Source organism: Dromaius novaehollandiae, chromosome 4, assembly GCF_036370855.1.
Source record: "Dromaius novaehollandiae isolate bDroNov1 chromosome 4, bDroNov1.hap1, whole genome shotgun sequence".
Classification (NCBI taxonomy): domain Eukaryota; kingdom Metazoa; phylum Chordata; class Aves; order Casuariiformes; family Dromaiidae; genus Dromaius; species Dromaius novaehollandiae.
Genome location: NC_088101.1, coordinates 9,141,114 through 9,157,353, shown reverse-complemented (window position 1 = coordinate 9,157,353; position 16,240 = coordinate 9,141,114). Strand labels below are relative to the sequence as shown.

The 16,240-nt window shown below is 44.1% G+C and overlaps 1 protein-coding gene across 6 annotated transcripts in view; it reads right to left on the bottom strand.

The window, feature by feature from the left end:
- Positions 1-16,240, bottom strand: part of AFF1 (ALF transcription elongation factor 1) — a 165,617-nt gene that overhangs the window by 50,432 nt on the left and 98,945 nt on the right. For 5 of the 6 annotated variants that reach the window (XR_010388841.1, XM_026102773.2, XM_064510374.1 and 2 more), the window contains 8 exons: positions 14,717-14,771; positions 14,548-14,585; positions 12,936-13,092; positions 9,341-10,258; positions 6,765-6,862; positions 3,231-3,477; positions 1,695-1,786; positions 898-961 (listed from right to left, as the gene is read on the bottom strand). Coding sequence is in view for 5 of the 6 variants with exons in the window: in XM_026102773.2 (XP_025958558.2) it covers positions 898-961; positions 1,695-1,786; positions 3,231-3,477; positions 6,765-6,862; positions 9,341-10,258; positions 12,936-13,092; positions 14,548-14,585; positions 14,717-14,771 (1,669 nt within the window). In the remaining variant the exon portion in view is untranslated. The remainder of the gene's footprint in view (positions 1-897; positions 962-1,694; positions 1,787-3,230; positions 3,478-6,764; positions 6,863-9,340; positions 10,259-12,935; positions 13,093-14,547; positions 14,586-14,716; positions 14,772-16,240) is intronic. The other variant, XM_064510376.1, reaches the window with a different exon arrangement.

The window sequence follows — 16,240 nt, the reverse complement described above, 5'->3', positions numbered from 1 at the left end:
ATTTCCAAAGGTGAACCCGGGTGTTCTCATCTGGGAAGCTCCTGTCTTGCCTTCCTGTCCTGTTTCCACTGAATTTGCAGCTGGAAAGCTCCAAGGAACTTTTCACAGCCCCTGCAGGAATCCTCTCAGTGACAGGATGACATTATCAGTTCTCTAGGAACTACTTCATAGAGAATCACCCTGGAGATTTAGACTGTAGATTCCCACTAGATCTTAACAGTCAACAGCTGGACAGCCTTTAAAGGCTTGGCATTATTTTTTTCAGTGGAAAGAATTAGGAGGAAAATAAGGCAATTGTCACTTACAGTGTAAAAGAGTTTAAAAATTATTTCCAGAGACAAAAGGAACTCAGTCTGTACTTACCTATGCTATATTTTGGCGTGAAAGGCCAAAAGCAACAAAAAAGTAAAACTTCTCACTTTATTTTTTCAGGTAAATGTCAACTGGCAACTGCAGATTACCTGACTGAGCCACAGTTAGCAAAAAGTGTACTTAATTATGCACGCTGTTAAACTGCACGCATCTGAGAAAGCCAGTTACATCTGCAAAGAGTACTTTCAAATCTTGTTTACCAGCAACAGAATTATCATCAGGATCCTGACATTTCAGGGGAAACTGTCTTAAAACGAACTTGTTCAATTCATCTTCCAAGCATTTTGCAACACAAAAAGACCTGCTAATCTTGGACAACGTCAACTTTGAATCCCGTTCTCTAGGTCTGCTTATACAAAGGGAAATGTTTCAAAAACAGGCAAATAAAAACAGCCCCCCACACGATTTGAACGAAATCCACTAGGCGGAAATAATGTTAGCCACCAAATCTTGTTCACACACACATTGGTACCAGATCTGAACGCGAGAAATGCTTAACATTTCTAGCACAGGGCCAAGACTCACCATAGCATCAGCTTTGTGCTTCAGCCTCTTGGCCTCTTCTATGTGATATTCCATTGAATGCTGTCTGAGTTGGGACAGGGAGAAGAAAAAGACAGGCAAAAACAGGGCAGGATAAGTACCAATTTTACCTTCATATCTAGAGGATGCTGTGATTCCTGTACAAACTCTCACTTATACATGCATTAAAAATTATTATAATCACTAACTGAATGTTGTCAGCATGTTCAGAAATACACAGCATCTGAAGGCACAGACAAGATGGTATGAATATAAATCAAATCAAAAAATACTGTGTTAGAAAAACATTGAAAACTTACATTTGGACATTAAAAGAAACTATGCTAGGCTACTATGAGGCCACGTTTACTTCTTCACTCTCATGGAAAGATAGTAGTTATGGGATCTCATATCATTCCTCAAATACAATACCACAGATAAATTTGGATTGAAATGAATCACACAGTACACTTAGCAGTACAACACACACAAATCAGACCAAAAGGGCTTACATTCAAGTCATCTGCTTACAAGAGATACAGTCAGCAAGGCAAAAGCTTCTAAAAATCTCTCTCTCAATCAACATGTAACTGATAAAGCTGGACCACGCACATTTCTGTGCACTGGGATAAATTATTCACTGTACAGACTGTGCACAGCTGCCTGCGCACTAAAAAAGATGAGCTAAGAGTCCTGCCCTCTGTCCAGCCCAAGAAGCCAGTCACTTGCCCAGCACCTTGTCACAGCCGGGCCTGGTATCTTCCGAAGGGACAGAAGAGGGGCATAAAACGAGAACTTACTTTTCAAACTTGACTTGAGGTCTCCTTGGCTTGGAGGTACCATTTGGCAAAGAAGGCACTGGGAAAGGATTTGTGACATCCCCGGCAGATCCCTGGAAAAATCACAGTATAGAGAAGAAACTGGTTACAGAGACACCATCAAGAACAGGTCTAAAGCCGGGCTTTCCTAAATTTTAAGAAAAAACATCTATTTGCCCCAGGCACTGCCCCTTCTCCATGCTCCTCCTCCTCTTTCCTTCTTCCCCAACCCTTCCAGTAACAGAAGCGGGAACTTGGCTTCTTATCTAACTGCTAGCAAGGCTTAATACAACTCAAACTTTTCCCAAGCACGGAGACATTAAGTAGCTGATTTCCTTGCACAATGACTAAGGTAACAGTAAGCCTGCTAACAGCACCTTTTTCACGGCCACTAGCCAAGCCAGGAACTAGCAACATCCTTTCTCTAGCTTAAGCAGACAGCAATTGCTGATTCTGCGTTACCAACTACAATATCAGAAAAAGGATAGTAGTAGGAAGCCAGCTAATACAGCATCCACAGTCTCCCTTAAGAAACACATGTGAAAGTCCTGGACCACACAGATCCAGAAACTAGCAAATGGCAATATAATTGAATTTTATAACCCAATAATGTAAAGACCCAGCTGCAAGGCTCATTAACAGTAATTGGGTAAGCAAGCTATATAAGCTCATACTAAGGTTATAGTCAAAAGTAAGGGCTGTTGCTTCTTACTTTTAAGTGATCCACTCTTTCTTTTTGTAAAGACACTTGTTTTTATTACTTTACTATTTGTAAAGATGCCATCATGTCATACCTGCAGTTGCATACAGTCAGAAATGGTTACTGCTAAAAACATGATTCTCTTGCCTTTCATTTATACCTGGTTACTCTTTCTCACTGTTTTTCACTGGTGAGATGAAAATTGGTAAGAAAAAAAAAAGAATCACAGAGGTCATCAAGTTAAAATTGCCGTTAATATTTCAAAATAAGTGTTTCATACAAAATCCACAGACATCCTGACTTTACATCAGATTCCTACCGAGAGGCAGCAGATGGTTAGAGAGTTATGTCTGCACCAGCCGACCTCTCCCCTCAGAAGGGAATCTTTCTGGGATAGGTCACACCCAGGACCTGCTTAATGTCACGTGCAACGTGGAAAGTGAGCGGAGATGTTAGTGTTGCAGCAGCGGTGCAATCTCTTGGTTCGTTGGTTTTGCCAGCAGAACCTTAACAGCATATCGCTTATCACACTCTACCAACAAGGTAGTATCACAAACGCAAGCACAGAAATCCCCGTAACCACAGACCTATTTGAAGCCTCTGCTCCCTGTACACCTTTAGGGAAAGAATGCTCCCCTTTGGGTTAGCAAAATATAGTCACGGATATCCACTAAAGGGGCAAAGAAGCGTCTAAGAGCCTTCTCAGGTGGCTGGCTATCTTCCTTCCCTTTTAATATTCTCAGGACTTGTTTCTGAAGAGAACCACACAGCACCCTTGGGTCACAGGAAATATCCTGCCAGTAGTAACTGATACCTACTTTGTTGCTCTTCGGCTGTTCAGGATGCTTTCTGTCCACTTTTTTGTGCTTGGAGGACAAAGGATCCTTGTGGCTGCTCTTGTTCTTGGCAGTGTTATTTGTGGCAGGCAGCTGGCCGCTCTCACTTCGGTGTCTCTTTTGGGCCGTCTTGGTTGGCTTCGGTGCAGGATGTGCAGGAGACATGGGTGGCAATGGTGGGGGTAGCAGGAGATCTTTCTTCTGGATCTCAAATGAAGCTTTTGATACTCTGCAGATGGGAAGTGAATTTATTGTTTGGGATGAATACGATGTACATATATATATATGCAGTAGGGTTTTTTAAAACTTAATTACATCATGTACCAAGTCTGTTTACTCAGCTGGAGACTCTGAAAATGTGAGATGACTTATTAACTTAAGGAATCCAACAAAGGCAAAATGAAACTTCAGGGACTTCGTAGTGTGTTAGATAACACATCTTCAGCTGTCGGAGGCATATAAATAAGTTGCTTTTGAAGTAATAATAAGCCTTAAGCCTTATCATTAAAGCAAAGACTTGCAACTAGAATGTTTAGATGTTGCAAAAAAGATACCCCTCCAACACAGTCACTTTTCACTGAAAAAGAGGTAACTACAGTGACCAGAATCTCTGGGACAGATCTCCCAGCAGTGCAAATCAGCTATTCAAGGCAAGTTAACTGCAGCACTGCCTCTGTCTCCCCTCTCTGGTAGAAGGCACTTTCCTATGTTCAGAGACGCTCACCCTGAAACTTGATCCAAGTTTTGAGAGAATTAAACTGAGTTTTTTCCTTTGTTGCTTTGAGACTTGTCAACTAAATTAGCCAACACACATAAAAGTTCAGAGGATTCAAGGGAAAGAGACTTAAAATGCTGTGCTTCTAAATGGCAGAGCTGACCACATTTAGTAATGCTTTGGCATTCCCAGATTTCTGATCATCTAAGGTTAGGATTCCCGAGGCACCCTGGTAGCTATACGGAGCACCAAACAACTGTAAGCCTTATTTCAGTAGTCATTTACACCACCTTTTTTAGCTTCTTGAGGTTTCCAAGAAAACACAAAATATCTGGAGCAGTGAATCCCAACTCATGGACTGTAACATCAGGAGAGGAAGAAGTTAAATTAAATCCCGTGGAGAGACTGAAGCATGATGCTGCACAGCTTGCTTAGGTCTGCTGTCCGTGGGGCAGTAGCAACCAGGGAGCAGGATGTATTTACAGCGCATCTGGCTGCACAACAACACATTCCAAGAAAGCAGAAGGAAAGGAAAAAGACAAAGGGAACGGAGAACAGTCCCATCCCTTCTTCGGGAAAAAAGTTACAGCTGTGCGACGTGCTGGAGCAGAAGCCAGTTTTCCCCATGGTACAGTCCCTATGTGCTGTGCACACGCTCCCCAGCCTCACCACCTCTTACAGCTGATACATGCTGCATGGAGCACAGCGGCGGCCCCAGTCCTTCCTCCTCCTTTCAGCTGCGTTCCCCCAACCTGATCCAGCGCCCTCTTTCCCCTAAAATGCATCCCATTTTTCCCACTGTGAAAACCAGAAGGTGATTAAGAGGGGTGCACCTGTTTTCACTGGAAGAAAGGAAGGAATGAACTCCAGAATCAAAACCCTTCCATCATTATCGTGGATGCAAGTCAATACCTTGACTTCAATCTGCAAATGAATGGGAAACGACTGCAACAGCCCCAGACCCATGTAGCAGATGCCCCCTCTGAGGAACATTGCCCATCTCAAGGGATGCTCTTGGAAGCATCAGCTCTAGCTCAGACTAGCCAGAATGCTGGCAGTATGCTGCTCTGCAAATTACGGGGGAAGTCTCAGCAGATCTGCCAGAAGCACTGCGTACATCATGCTGGAGTAAACGAGAAATTTCTGGCCATAAAGGCCAGCTGAAGTTCCAGACAAAAATCAAGATTCAAAAGGCATGCTGAACGTGTGTCCACTTGGTCACCAAAAAAAGCCAATACATTGATTTTAGTGAAAGAGGGAAATGCTCCCTAGCCCTGTGCACCTATGGATACAAATCTGTTTTCTGGATTGGGCTTTGCACGGTTTGCCCTTCTACATGTCTGGACCAAGTACAGTGAAAAGCCAATTAGTGCTGCAGCATCTGGGCTTGATTAGAGAAAGGGAGAGCTGCATATAGCCATACGCTTCCGAGGCATCCCAGTTTGGGTCTCCTCAGCAGCTTCATGATGCAACACGTGACAAAATGGAGCTCTGCAATATCCATCATATCCACCTCTGTGTCCTCAGATAGGAAAAGACACGTCCACCCAGCACAGACACTGTCTCTTTACTGGGAGTCGGCAGGTTTTAAGTGCTGTTCAAAGCCTGGTACTGTTAAATACAAAAGCAGCAGACAGTATCGGCATTAACACCTAACGTTTTTCTTTCAGCAAGACCTTTCCAATTAACAAAACAGCTATGATCACCAAGCCAAAATTTACAGACATCTAGTTGCGCTTAGTACGGTATTTTTCTCCGCACAGAAAAGTGAAGAGGCTGCCAGAATTCCCCCTACTGTGTATACTATTGCTCCATGACAGGAATGAGAGAAAGGGCTTCTGGGCTACACTTACAGCTCTGTCGCTTGTTTGCAACGGGACTCTGAGCAAGCAACTTAATTTGTCTGCACCTCGGTTCCCCCACATGCAAAATGTGTTCACGATACCTCCTCGCCTTACAAAGACTTTGAGAGCTTCAAATGTTTGTGAAATACCATGAATCTGATGAAAAGCTCTCTGCTGGTTCCTGTGCAGTAAGCGAGCAAATCCCACAAAACAATCAGGACAGCAGAACCCAGAAAGAGGAAAACGTGGAGGGAGAAACACAAAAAGTGATCTCTTGCCATCCCCTTAAATCCCTAAACTATTGTGCAAAACTAGAATAGTATGCTTAACGCAACCACCTTCTTGCACGCCTTTCTTTTCCTGCATCTCACCTTAAAGATGGCAGTGACACTGGTTTAGTACCAGCTTAAAAGGAAAAGCACTGTGCACTGAATTGGCAATGAAATTTCTTGCAACATAAAAGCATTTCTTGAGCTACGTGTAATGTATGGATGAGAGCACGCAGCAACCTAACCTGCAGGATTGACAAGTTTGTGTTTAAAATGATAAAGTCCTCATTCTGGTGTCAGCTACTATAAAGAAGGATAAATGCCACCACATTCAGCAGTTTTATAGAAGTGTAAAACAAGTATAGGAGGAGGACTAGACGCTAAAACATCAGCCGATGCTCAAATGATTAAAACAGTAATCCTCAGCATTCAAAAGGGAGAGGAGGGTAGGTGATACCATGTATAACTGCACATCTGCAACAAATAAAAATGGCAAATAAATTACATCTCATTAGACACATGGTTGCACGATGTAAAAATCAATTTCCAGCAGATTAAGTTTCAGATACAGCACATTACATTAAGCAAACTCACAAGTATAAGAAGAACAGGAGATAAAGTTCCTTAACCTTTTAAACAAAGGCTCACACTTATGCATCTCTCTGGCATCCCACCACTGCATACTCACTTCAATTTACTGGAGTCTTTGTGAGTTGAAGACTGCAATGATTTGGTTTCTTTGTCTGATTTCATTTTCTTCCTATCAATCTCCTTCTCCATTTCCCTCTAAAAAAAAAAAAACCAAAAAACAAAAAAGAAAGGATCACTTAGTCTCTGCAAGTTCATGTAAAGTACAGACCAACATAAATAAGTGCGATTGATTCATGTTAAAAGAAAGAAACAAAAAGATATTGGAACCAACAAAGTGCTGTCCAAAATAATGGTACTTATGTTCCTGAGAGTAAACATTTCATTATCTGCTCTTGGTGGTGGTTCCCCCCCAAGTGAGCATGAATATAGAAGGCTGAAACGTATTAAAATTCCTTCTGGCAAAGTCACAAATGGCAAGCAATCGCGTTTTGTGATATGCCTTGTTTGTCAAAAGGAAGGGAAAAAGCAGCATTTGCTGGAGACTTAAACCACTCTCAGATTCCTGAGACGTGTGGTTTTTTGTTTTTTATTAACAAGAACCAGATATAGGGCGAAATTTTAAAAAGTCAGTTAAAATTGCTGCCTATATACTGTCCTCCAGAAGAGCAAGAGCCACCGAGGCAGAATGGTAATAAATAATACTTTTTTAGCACGTTTCATAGATCTTACAATACAAAGCGTGTATTGCCAAGCCATCGGCTCACCTGAACGAAAAACTTCCAAACCATTTACTACAAGACAAAAATTGTAAAAAGGAGCTGGGCTATTCAATCAGCTCTCCCCATACACATCTGGCTGCTGGCCAAAAGCATTCAAGGACTGGCTCTCCCTCTCTCTCTCCCGAGAGCACATCCAGGCCGACGTGGCCGCGATCGAACTGAGCGGCACGTACGGAGCCGAGCCCGCCTCCGGCCACGGGAGCCCACGCGAGCCCTTAACGCGGTTTCTCGTGTGCAGCTCCGCATTGCCGCGAGAAGTGTGACAGCGGTACCTGACCCAGCCTGAGCCTCCAAGGACACTGCAGTACACTGCCACGACGCGGACGGCGAGGCTCTGAGATGGGTTCTCCTGTGATCGGACACGCAGGCTGCAAGGCGAGACACGCCTAGCGTCAAATCACTCCTCTCTCTGGTCTCTGAGACAGCACCAGGAGAAGCGGCAGATTTACTGCCTGTTTACTTCTCTCCAGCTCCTCTACACGACGGAGAGACTGCTGGGGTCTCTCCGGTTCCTCCACCACTTCCCTGCTCTTCTCAATTCTCCCCCGTAACCAAGGGAAGCTTAGACAGTGACAAGATTTAATGAAACCAGCCCAAGAATCAAGGTTATCCCACTAATTGCAAACCACTTACTCCTTGCAGGGGAGCCAAAAAGGCATACAGGCCCTGAAATATCCACGACGAATACCTGCCTCCTCACTATTCATCACGAGCACTGCAACAAACTGCTTGCGTGAGTGAACCAGCCGGCTGGGAGTACATTCACTGTGCCCTTTTGGGAGCCGGCTTTCGAAAACGACACATGAACAACTACTGTGCTGAACGCAGAAGGGTCTGTCTTATAATTCAAGGAAAGGCGACTACTACAGCTGAAGGACTCTGAAAGGACCTCTGGAAAGCCCTCCACTAGAGACAGCCGTATCTTTAAGCACTAGCATCTCTGCTAGCTCCACAGCAGCTGCAGCGAAAATCAAAGCAGCTTTGTGAAAATTTATCCCAGTACTGAAATCCAAGGCAGGGTTTAGCCATAGTTTTCATCATTAGTAAGCCCAGTTCAGTGAGAGGTCTGCATTTAATGAAAAACAAAAGGCATGAGGCTGCTACCGTCACATCTAGCACTCCTACAGTCCACACCTGTATAATTCATTCTCCTTTCTCTGTGTAAATAAGTGCTCACAATTGTTTAACAGAAATAAGTGACTCCATGCAGGGAAAGACTGCACTACTCAGATGGAGCTTCTGCAGCTAAAGGCGGCCGAATGCAGGTACACGGACACAACTGAAAGCAGCAGACTGCGGTGCCCTGGGACCGCTCTCCCTCCGGGCACCTCCTCCAACAGCAAGCAAGGTGCCCTCCTGCAGCACACGTTAAATGGATACTACGGATGAACACACAAGCTTAGGAGGCACTGCAGGTACCGTGCTGTTTTTAGAAGAGGGTGCAGGGGGAGGAGGCACTGCAGCCCTACAAAGCTCTGCTCGGGTTGAACGCAGAAGCCAAAGAACACTACGCACAGGGCCAACAGGCCATGTGCTGGCTGGGGTTGCTGAAAGCTCCCCCAGCAAAGGAGGGCTGGGATTGTGTTGTCCGAGGACACCGGTTTTACAAGAAAACACAGCAAAAACTGATTGAAAACACCATTTGTCAAACAGCTCACGGCACTTTTCTTTTGCTCAGCAGTGGATTTTTGATCAGTAAAAACCATCTATGCACTGTTTTGATACATTTCATTTCAAAGTTTGATAACACTTTTACACGAGGAAGATAATGGGTCCACTCCAAACCTAAGAAGCAGAAAGAGATTCCAAATGTTAGTTTTTCAAACAGCTCCATGCTCACTAAACACCACTTTGGCTCTTGCGAAAACCCCACTTCTCGCTGTTCACCTCTCACCTTCCTCTTTTTGAAGGACTTGTCAGGAGTGTCCGTGCTTTTCCTCTCCGAGTCCTGCTTCCTTGCACCCAGGAGCTCTTTCACCTCTGCTTTTTTCTGGCGACTGCCTTTCCCAGGGGGCTGAGGAATCCTTGACAGGAGAGCGAGCTCAATTTTAACCACGAGGGTGTGAGGGACTGGGAAGTCCCTCACAGGCGATAACAACTTCTTCTCCCTGATAGGCAAGGGAAACTTGTCTTTGTGAAAATCCTCTCTAACCACAACGGCGGACTTATTGCCGCTAGTCCTGGTGGGGGTTGTGCCCTGGCTTTGGGTGAGGGGACTGAGAGCGAGATGCTCTTGGGCACTGCCAGGCAAAATGTCTCTCACAGGCTTAGGGTCCAGTAGGGGCTTGGAGTTGGCTTGATGCGAGCTCTTGTGCTTTCTGTTCTCAGAGGGCTCTTGCGATGTTGCTTTCAATTCTTTTTTATCACCGCATTTTGGCCTGCCTTTCGTTTTTACTTTTGGCTTGTCTCTGGAAGACTGGTCTTTAACCTCATACGGACCAGGTTCGCTTTCCACCTTCAGGCCTCCCTTGGGCCCCTCGTGCACAGGGACCTTGCTGGGCCTTTTGATCCCAACAGTCTGCCTCTGTGAGGGCTCCTCAGTACGCACGGGAGACTTCTGGCAGTTTCGTTTGCTCGGAAGATGAACATCCTGAGGAGCCCTGGCTGCTCGGCTAGCGTTCTTGGGATGAGGCTCCTTCGGTTCGGGCCGCTCGTGAGAGGAACTGCTGCTGGTACTCTTTCCCTGTTCCTTGTTCTCCTCATGTCCATCTGCGTGGGCAATTTCTCTGAGACTCTCAGTTGGCACTGCTGGTGGGTTCACCTTAGTCAGCCAGTTGTCAAGCTGCCACTTATTAGACGTTGGTGGATCAGGCTACAGACAAAAAGAGAAAGGAAGCGTGTAAGAGTGACATTTTGGCTATTTTGATCCTAGCACAGGTTATCAGAACCCAGGAACATTTCCCTTATTGTTAAAAGGCCTCGAAAGTGAAAGACCATGAGAAACTAGGGATACTTTAGTGTGCACAAATGAAGACTTAACTCAGAAACACACACTTCATTTTTGCACAGGATCTGTCAAACATGTCGCACAGAATTCCTGGCTCTCTGTTAGCCCTACCTGTAACTCAGTGAGAGATCAGCGTACATGAAAGCTCGGTCCTGGTTTGCTCTGCACCAAAAATGAACATCCTTGCACAATCAGAAAAGACACAAAAAACACAGCAAGCACAAAAATGGAACTAGCTGCTCTCCTGATGATTCTTCTGGAAAGTGGTTTTCACAGAGCACTCCTCTCAAAATTGAGCAATAGCTGCCCCATCTGTCACGTCCTGTCCAAGTCTTACAGGTAGGCTATCAGGCTCCTGTGACTTAAGCAGTCACCAAAAGAAATTATATGGCTAACACACTAACTCCATGCTCCTCCTGAGCTCTCTGCCCAAGCAATCCAACACTCGCTTGCCTCTGGGTCAAGCAAGGCATGAGACATGATCAAGTTTTGAAGGTCTCTGGAATCAGAGAGACTGAAATCGGTTGCTAGAACCCCTGCCTAATGAAACGGTAGCCTCACAAATTAGGAAAAAAACAAAACCAACTAACCCTAAAGCAGACATCAGAAGCTGCAGTTAGGGGCATTATTGTCTCAGGTCCATTCCGAAAATCTTGCAGATTTGCCAGCATCGCTCAAATGTCTATCCCATTATCTGGGAATCATCGGAGCGCAGTTACACTCCTGCCCTTACCAATTCTCTCCAATCACAACTCTGAACACCAGAAAAGAGAAAGCCTAGGACATTAAAGGTTTTCAAGACTTATTAATTCCTTCTGCCTTGATTTCCTTCTCCATCTAGACTGAACTCCATTCTGTGCTGTGGAATACGTTGGTAAACAAGGTACATCTTCAGGACCAAAAAAGCATGTGCTTCAATGTGTTTGGATGACTTAAGCTGGGAACCTGGTTTAAAAAACAGGGTTTAGTTTTACCATGGGTTTGTAAGTAAAATTAACCCACAAATTCCATTATTGTTTTCAAACGAAAAATCTCCCTTGTTTTCATTAGAATTTTAACTTGTTAGCAACTCAGGAACACCTTTTCTTTTTTTTTTTCTTTGTTAAGCACTATAAATGCATCCAAATGACTTAATAAATTGCAGTTTATATTATAAGTAGTTATCAGACAGTGGCATACCTGATCCTTTCCTAACATTTCTCCTATTATCATCTATCTTGCTTGTGATCTCTACTTTTATACAGGTTTTCATTACGTTTTCTGAACACAAAGTAAAGTAAGAGACAGTATTAACAAAGAAAAAGGAACTACTGCCCGTAGGTCTTGAAGTCTTTGCTATTGTCTGTGAAGAACCATCTGTATACAAACGGGCCACGTGCATTAGCTTATTCCTCGTGCAACATGAACAAACAATTTCCTGAATAAAAGGGGATAAAATGGTCAACGGAAAATAGCAAGGACTTCACGAAGGTGAGAAGGATCTTCTAACCTACCAATTTCTGGACAAAACAGGCATTATTTGATAAAAGGAGAGAAGTATAACATCTGTTCCCTTCCCAAGACACTCATATTGCACAAGGCAGTCTGTAACCGAACTGCTGGACGTTAAAGTGTATTAGATGTGAGGTGAAGATATATTTGCTCAAAGCTTCCGCAATGTTTTCTGCGCATAAAAGTCTCTCTGCTCATATGCTTCTAAGTTAAAAGAAAGGAAGGGTGGTTGGGGGAAGGAAAATAAATGAAGAGGTTTCTGGGCTTTGTGAGAATATCTCAAAACTGTCAGTGGATCGGTTTACATCAGCTGTGCAGTTCGTACTGGCCTGTGGATGTTTTGCAAGTTGGAGGATCTATTTCACACCATGGGTCATGAACACTTCTGCAGCAGATTTTTAAAAGATGCGTGGTCTCAATTATGAAGCTTTGAAGCACTAAGTTCTGTTTGTCTGCTTTTCCCAGTAAAAACCTCAGAAATGCCAGTACAGCAGTATCTGAGCCAAACTCAACAGATGCAAGCCTAAGCACATTCCGGACCTTGCTGCAGGTCTGATCACTTCAGCTGCGATCTGAGAGAAGCTTAACTTGTCACTCACACACAGGAGCTGCAGGGAGGCAGCAGCTTCACTTAGGATAGCAGGAAAACGGTCCCACCCTGAAGCAGCCCACAGCCTTGGCACCCAGGAAAACTGCAGGTGGGCCCTCAACACCCAAGACAAGCTGTGCTTCCCATCTGTGCCTTGCCTGGGGCTTATCAGTGAAGGCACTACTTCCTCCAGCAATGCTAGCCAACGATGCCAAGAGAAGGGAGAACACTTCAAGGTTAGGCAGTTAAAAGTCTAATTATACCATTACTGAGGGTTATTTAATAGACACACTCTGGAAGTGAAACAAAGGGCAAGAAAAGCTTGCAGAAGCAGCAAAAACTTGAAGGGGACACCCGAATGACAACGGTATTTCAGGTCTCCCATCCTGACCACATTCAGCCAGTGGGAAGTCTGAGGCAACAGGCTGCATTAAGCAGCCTCTACATTTTATTTGCATTCACCTCAGGTGCTGGCGGTCTCGGAGGCTCGTTCGCTTCACTGTCACTTGAGCTGCTCTCCGTCTCCGAGTCTGACGAGCTGTCTGAGTCACTGGTGCTCCCTGAGGCCGGGCTGCTGGAATGTGCTGATGCCACACTCTCAGGCTGGGACTGCGGGGCACTGCAAGGCCATCACGAGATAAAATTAGAAAGCAGCATGGGCAAGGGTTACTTATTTATGATATTGACATGGCAGCATTCAGAAATAAAACCGAAACCCCATGTTTTGGCTCTGGGAAGAAAGCGGAGAAGGCCAAAGGAATACAATGCCATATTCAAAGATAAAGCACTGTAACAAAAAAGCCCTGGAAATAAGACCTTCACCTCCAACCCAGTCAGATGAATACACAAGCAGGACGTCACTGCCAGTACGAAACCTCATTTAGCCAACAAAATTTAAAAAAACAAAAAAAAGTGACAAGTGTTTTTCTGAAAGCCCCAACCCTCAACAGAAAAATTACCAAATAAATGCTATAACAGGAGACAGACATTTGTCTTTACTGCACTTTCCCCTTTAAATTTTCACTTCCTCAGCCATGTTTCTTGGCAAGGGTGCTGTAACTGTACATTAACTGCCATCTCAAGCAGCAGCACTTTTTGCAACACCCATCCTTACTCAAAAGTATTTCCTGATGCACTGACAAATTGGACTGGATGAAAACGAGACAGAGCTATGACTTTTAAGCATAATTTCTTTCTTTTTTTTCCTTCTTTTTTTTTTTGTAATGGGCTTAAGTCAAAATGTTGATTTCTGATTTTGAAAAATGTTTCCCATGTTGCATGTTACTGTGTTTGCAAGATATGGAGGCATGTTCCTTGCTGATGTGGACTCACGCTGCGAGAACATCTATTTCAAGAGCTTTCCCAGAGGCAAAGGATGCCACCAAGAATCAGCATGCCCTTGTGCAAGTCTGGCTTTGTAGACCATTACCCTGTGCTTGAAGAATACAGTTATCAAGCCAAAAACGTGCTCTGTATTTAAGTGCTCTTCTTCAGAAAAAGTTTTGGGCTTCTCCACCCCTCTCCCTCTAATCCGGGTACGTGCCTCTTCAGCCTAACCTTGAACATTGCTTCTGACTAACAATACACGGCAGAAACTGTATACGAGCCCCTGACATATCAGGAGAAGTTGAAGAAGCCTGAATGACTCTGGCTAATCCTTTTTTGTGTTCTTCACCTACATGACTGTTTCTGGCTTGCTTCTGATCTAAAACTGGACTCACATCTTGGACATCCCTACTATAACTAAGTACTCCATCAGCTCCAGTGCGATCTGCATATACACTGGGGTGAGGATGGAGGCAGTGGGGAAAAGAAGGGAATGGCTGGACCAATAACTTCTGGTTCAAAGGCAAAATCCAGCATGCCTGGTCTATTTATTTCTAGTTGAAGCTTTCAGTAAAACCCCAAACAACTAAAGCCAGTTTTCAACGAAAACTTCAGGCAGCTAGAAACCAAAGCTTGCACCTACTACAAAAAACAAGGCACCTTTTTCCCATCTACTCTTATGTATAAAAGGCAGTTTTGTTTTCCCTTCTTATTTGGTCTAGCTAGCAGCTTTGGAACAAACCTGTACCTTGGAGGAGCAAATGAAGAAGGTGGCTTTTCAACAACCTGTTTTGTTCACAAAAACAAAGAGGAGAGGGGAAGGAAAGATTAGCTTAAGGAGCTTGGAACAACAGAATAGGTCAGGATGATTTAAAGGGATGTTTGTGTGTGTAGTATATAAAACAGCTAAAACTGACTTGGTCATCACCACTGTCTTCACTATCACTGAGCTGAAGGTCGTCCTGCAGCATTCTGAAAGACAACCAAAAGATAAAAATCAGCCAAGGCAGACACTGGAAAAAAAAGCTTGGTTGGTGCCAAAACAAACCGACCTCCCACATCCTTTTTGAACATGCAGCATACTTTATCACGAAACTCTCTCGTTACTTGAATGGATGATAAAATGACAAAATGGACCCTAGGCCTTTTACTGTGCTTTCCACCTAATCTCAGGGCACTTTGCAAAGGAGGTCAGTATCACTGGCTGCCCTCTACAGACTACGAAAATGAAGTTCAAGGAGGGGAATTCTCCACCACCAAGGTTATTTTGGGAGCCAGCAGCAGAGCTGGCTGGAAAAGGTCCAGTCTGTGAGCTCCCCAAGGGACGGAAAGCACTGTGCCTGCACCAGGAGCCGTGCATTTCCATGCTCCCTGTTTGTCCTGGGCTGTAAATATTTCTGCTGGCACAGAGGTTCCCAACTCACATGTGCCTAAGGAAATGCCACGGTGAAGAAAATCTCCTATTCCTGCTCTGCACAACGAACTTCATGCTCCTGGACACCTGACAGTGAACCACAACATCTAGCATTTCAAATATTCAATGCAGTTTCAGGATGGTGAGGCACAAACTCTGCTTTAATATCACTGGAGTAGAGAGCAGGCTGCCTGCAAAAGTTTCCAAAGGCATAATTTAGTCATAAGGTCTGCAGGTGAGACTTACTGCTTCCAACTTCACTGCATTACTGGGGCCCTCAAAAGGCTGGAGGAGGAAGGATGCGTGGGGAAAGACCTGGACTGTTGTCCTCCTCTTTAGGGAATACTCAGGTATCCCAAAAGACGACCGAAAGCAGACAAGCATATCTCTTGCTAATTTAAAAGCCCAGCAATTCAAATTTCAAAACTATCTTGAGATTGACCACTCAATCTAGAGAACTATACAAGTGACATTTCAAAAAAAGGGGCAAAAAGCTTGGCAACTGAGACAGGGTTTTTAACTATTCAGGTCAAAACTCAGTTTATTTCAACCTCAGTTCAAACTAATGACTCTCCAAGAAATTCTTCTCAAGTCCAAAAAAAAGAAAAACCAGCCTCCAGCCTTTCACAACAACACCTTTTATTGCAAGAGAACAAATATGAAAGACCCCCAAAGAAACTGCATTGCCTAGCAGAAGTGGGGAGAGAGAGAGTTAGGGTTCCTGACACTTATTAGCAAAATAAAAACCAACCAAGCCAAAAAAGCTCAAACTCTTTCAAGCCTTCATTTCAGGTTGTGAAAAAAGCAAAAAAGATTCACAGCTCTGCAGGTCACCTCTAATGAATTCAAGCCATTCGCTTTTATGATTCTGTGACAACAGAGCAGTAAAAGCCTTGAATAAAAAGGTAGTGTTTCCCCCATTTAGCCACTATCCCCACTAATTAGACAAATGATTTTACACTCATACCAAAGCAGTTAAAGTGCAAGGCGATGCTTTCATTGAAATATGACCAAGTCTGCAGTCAAA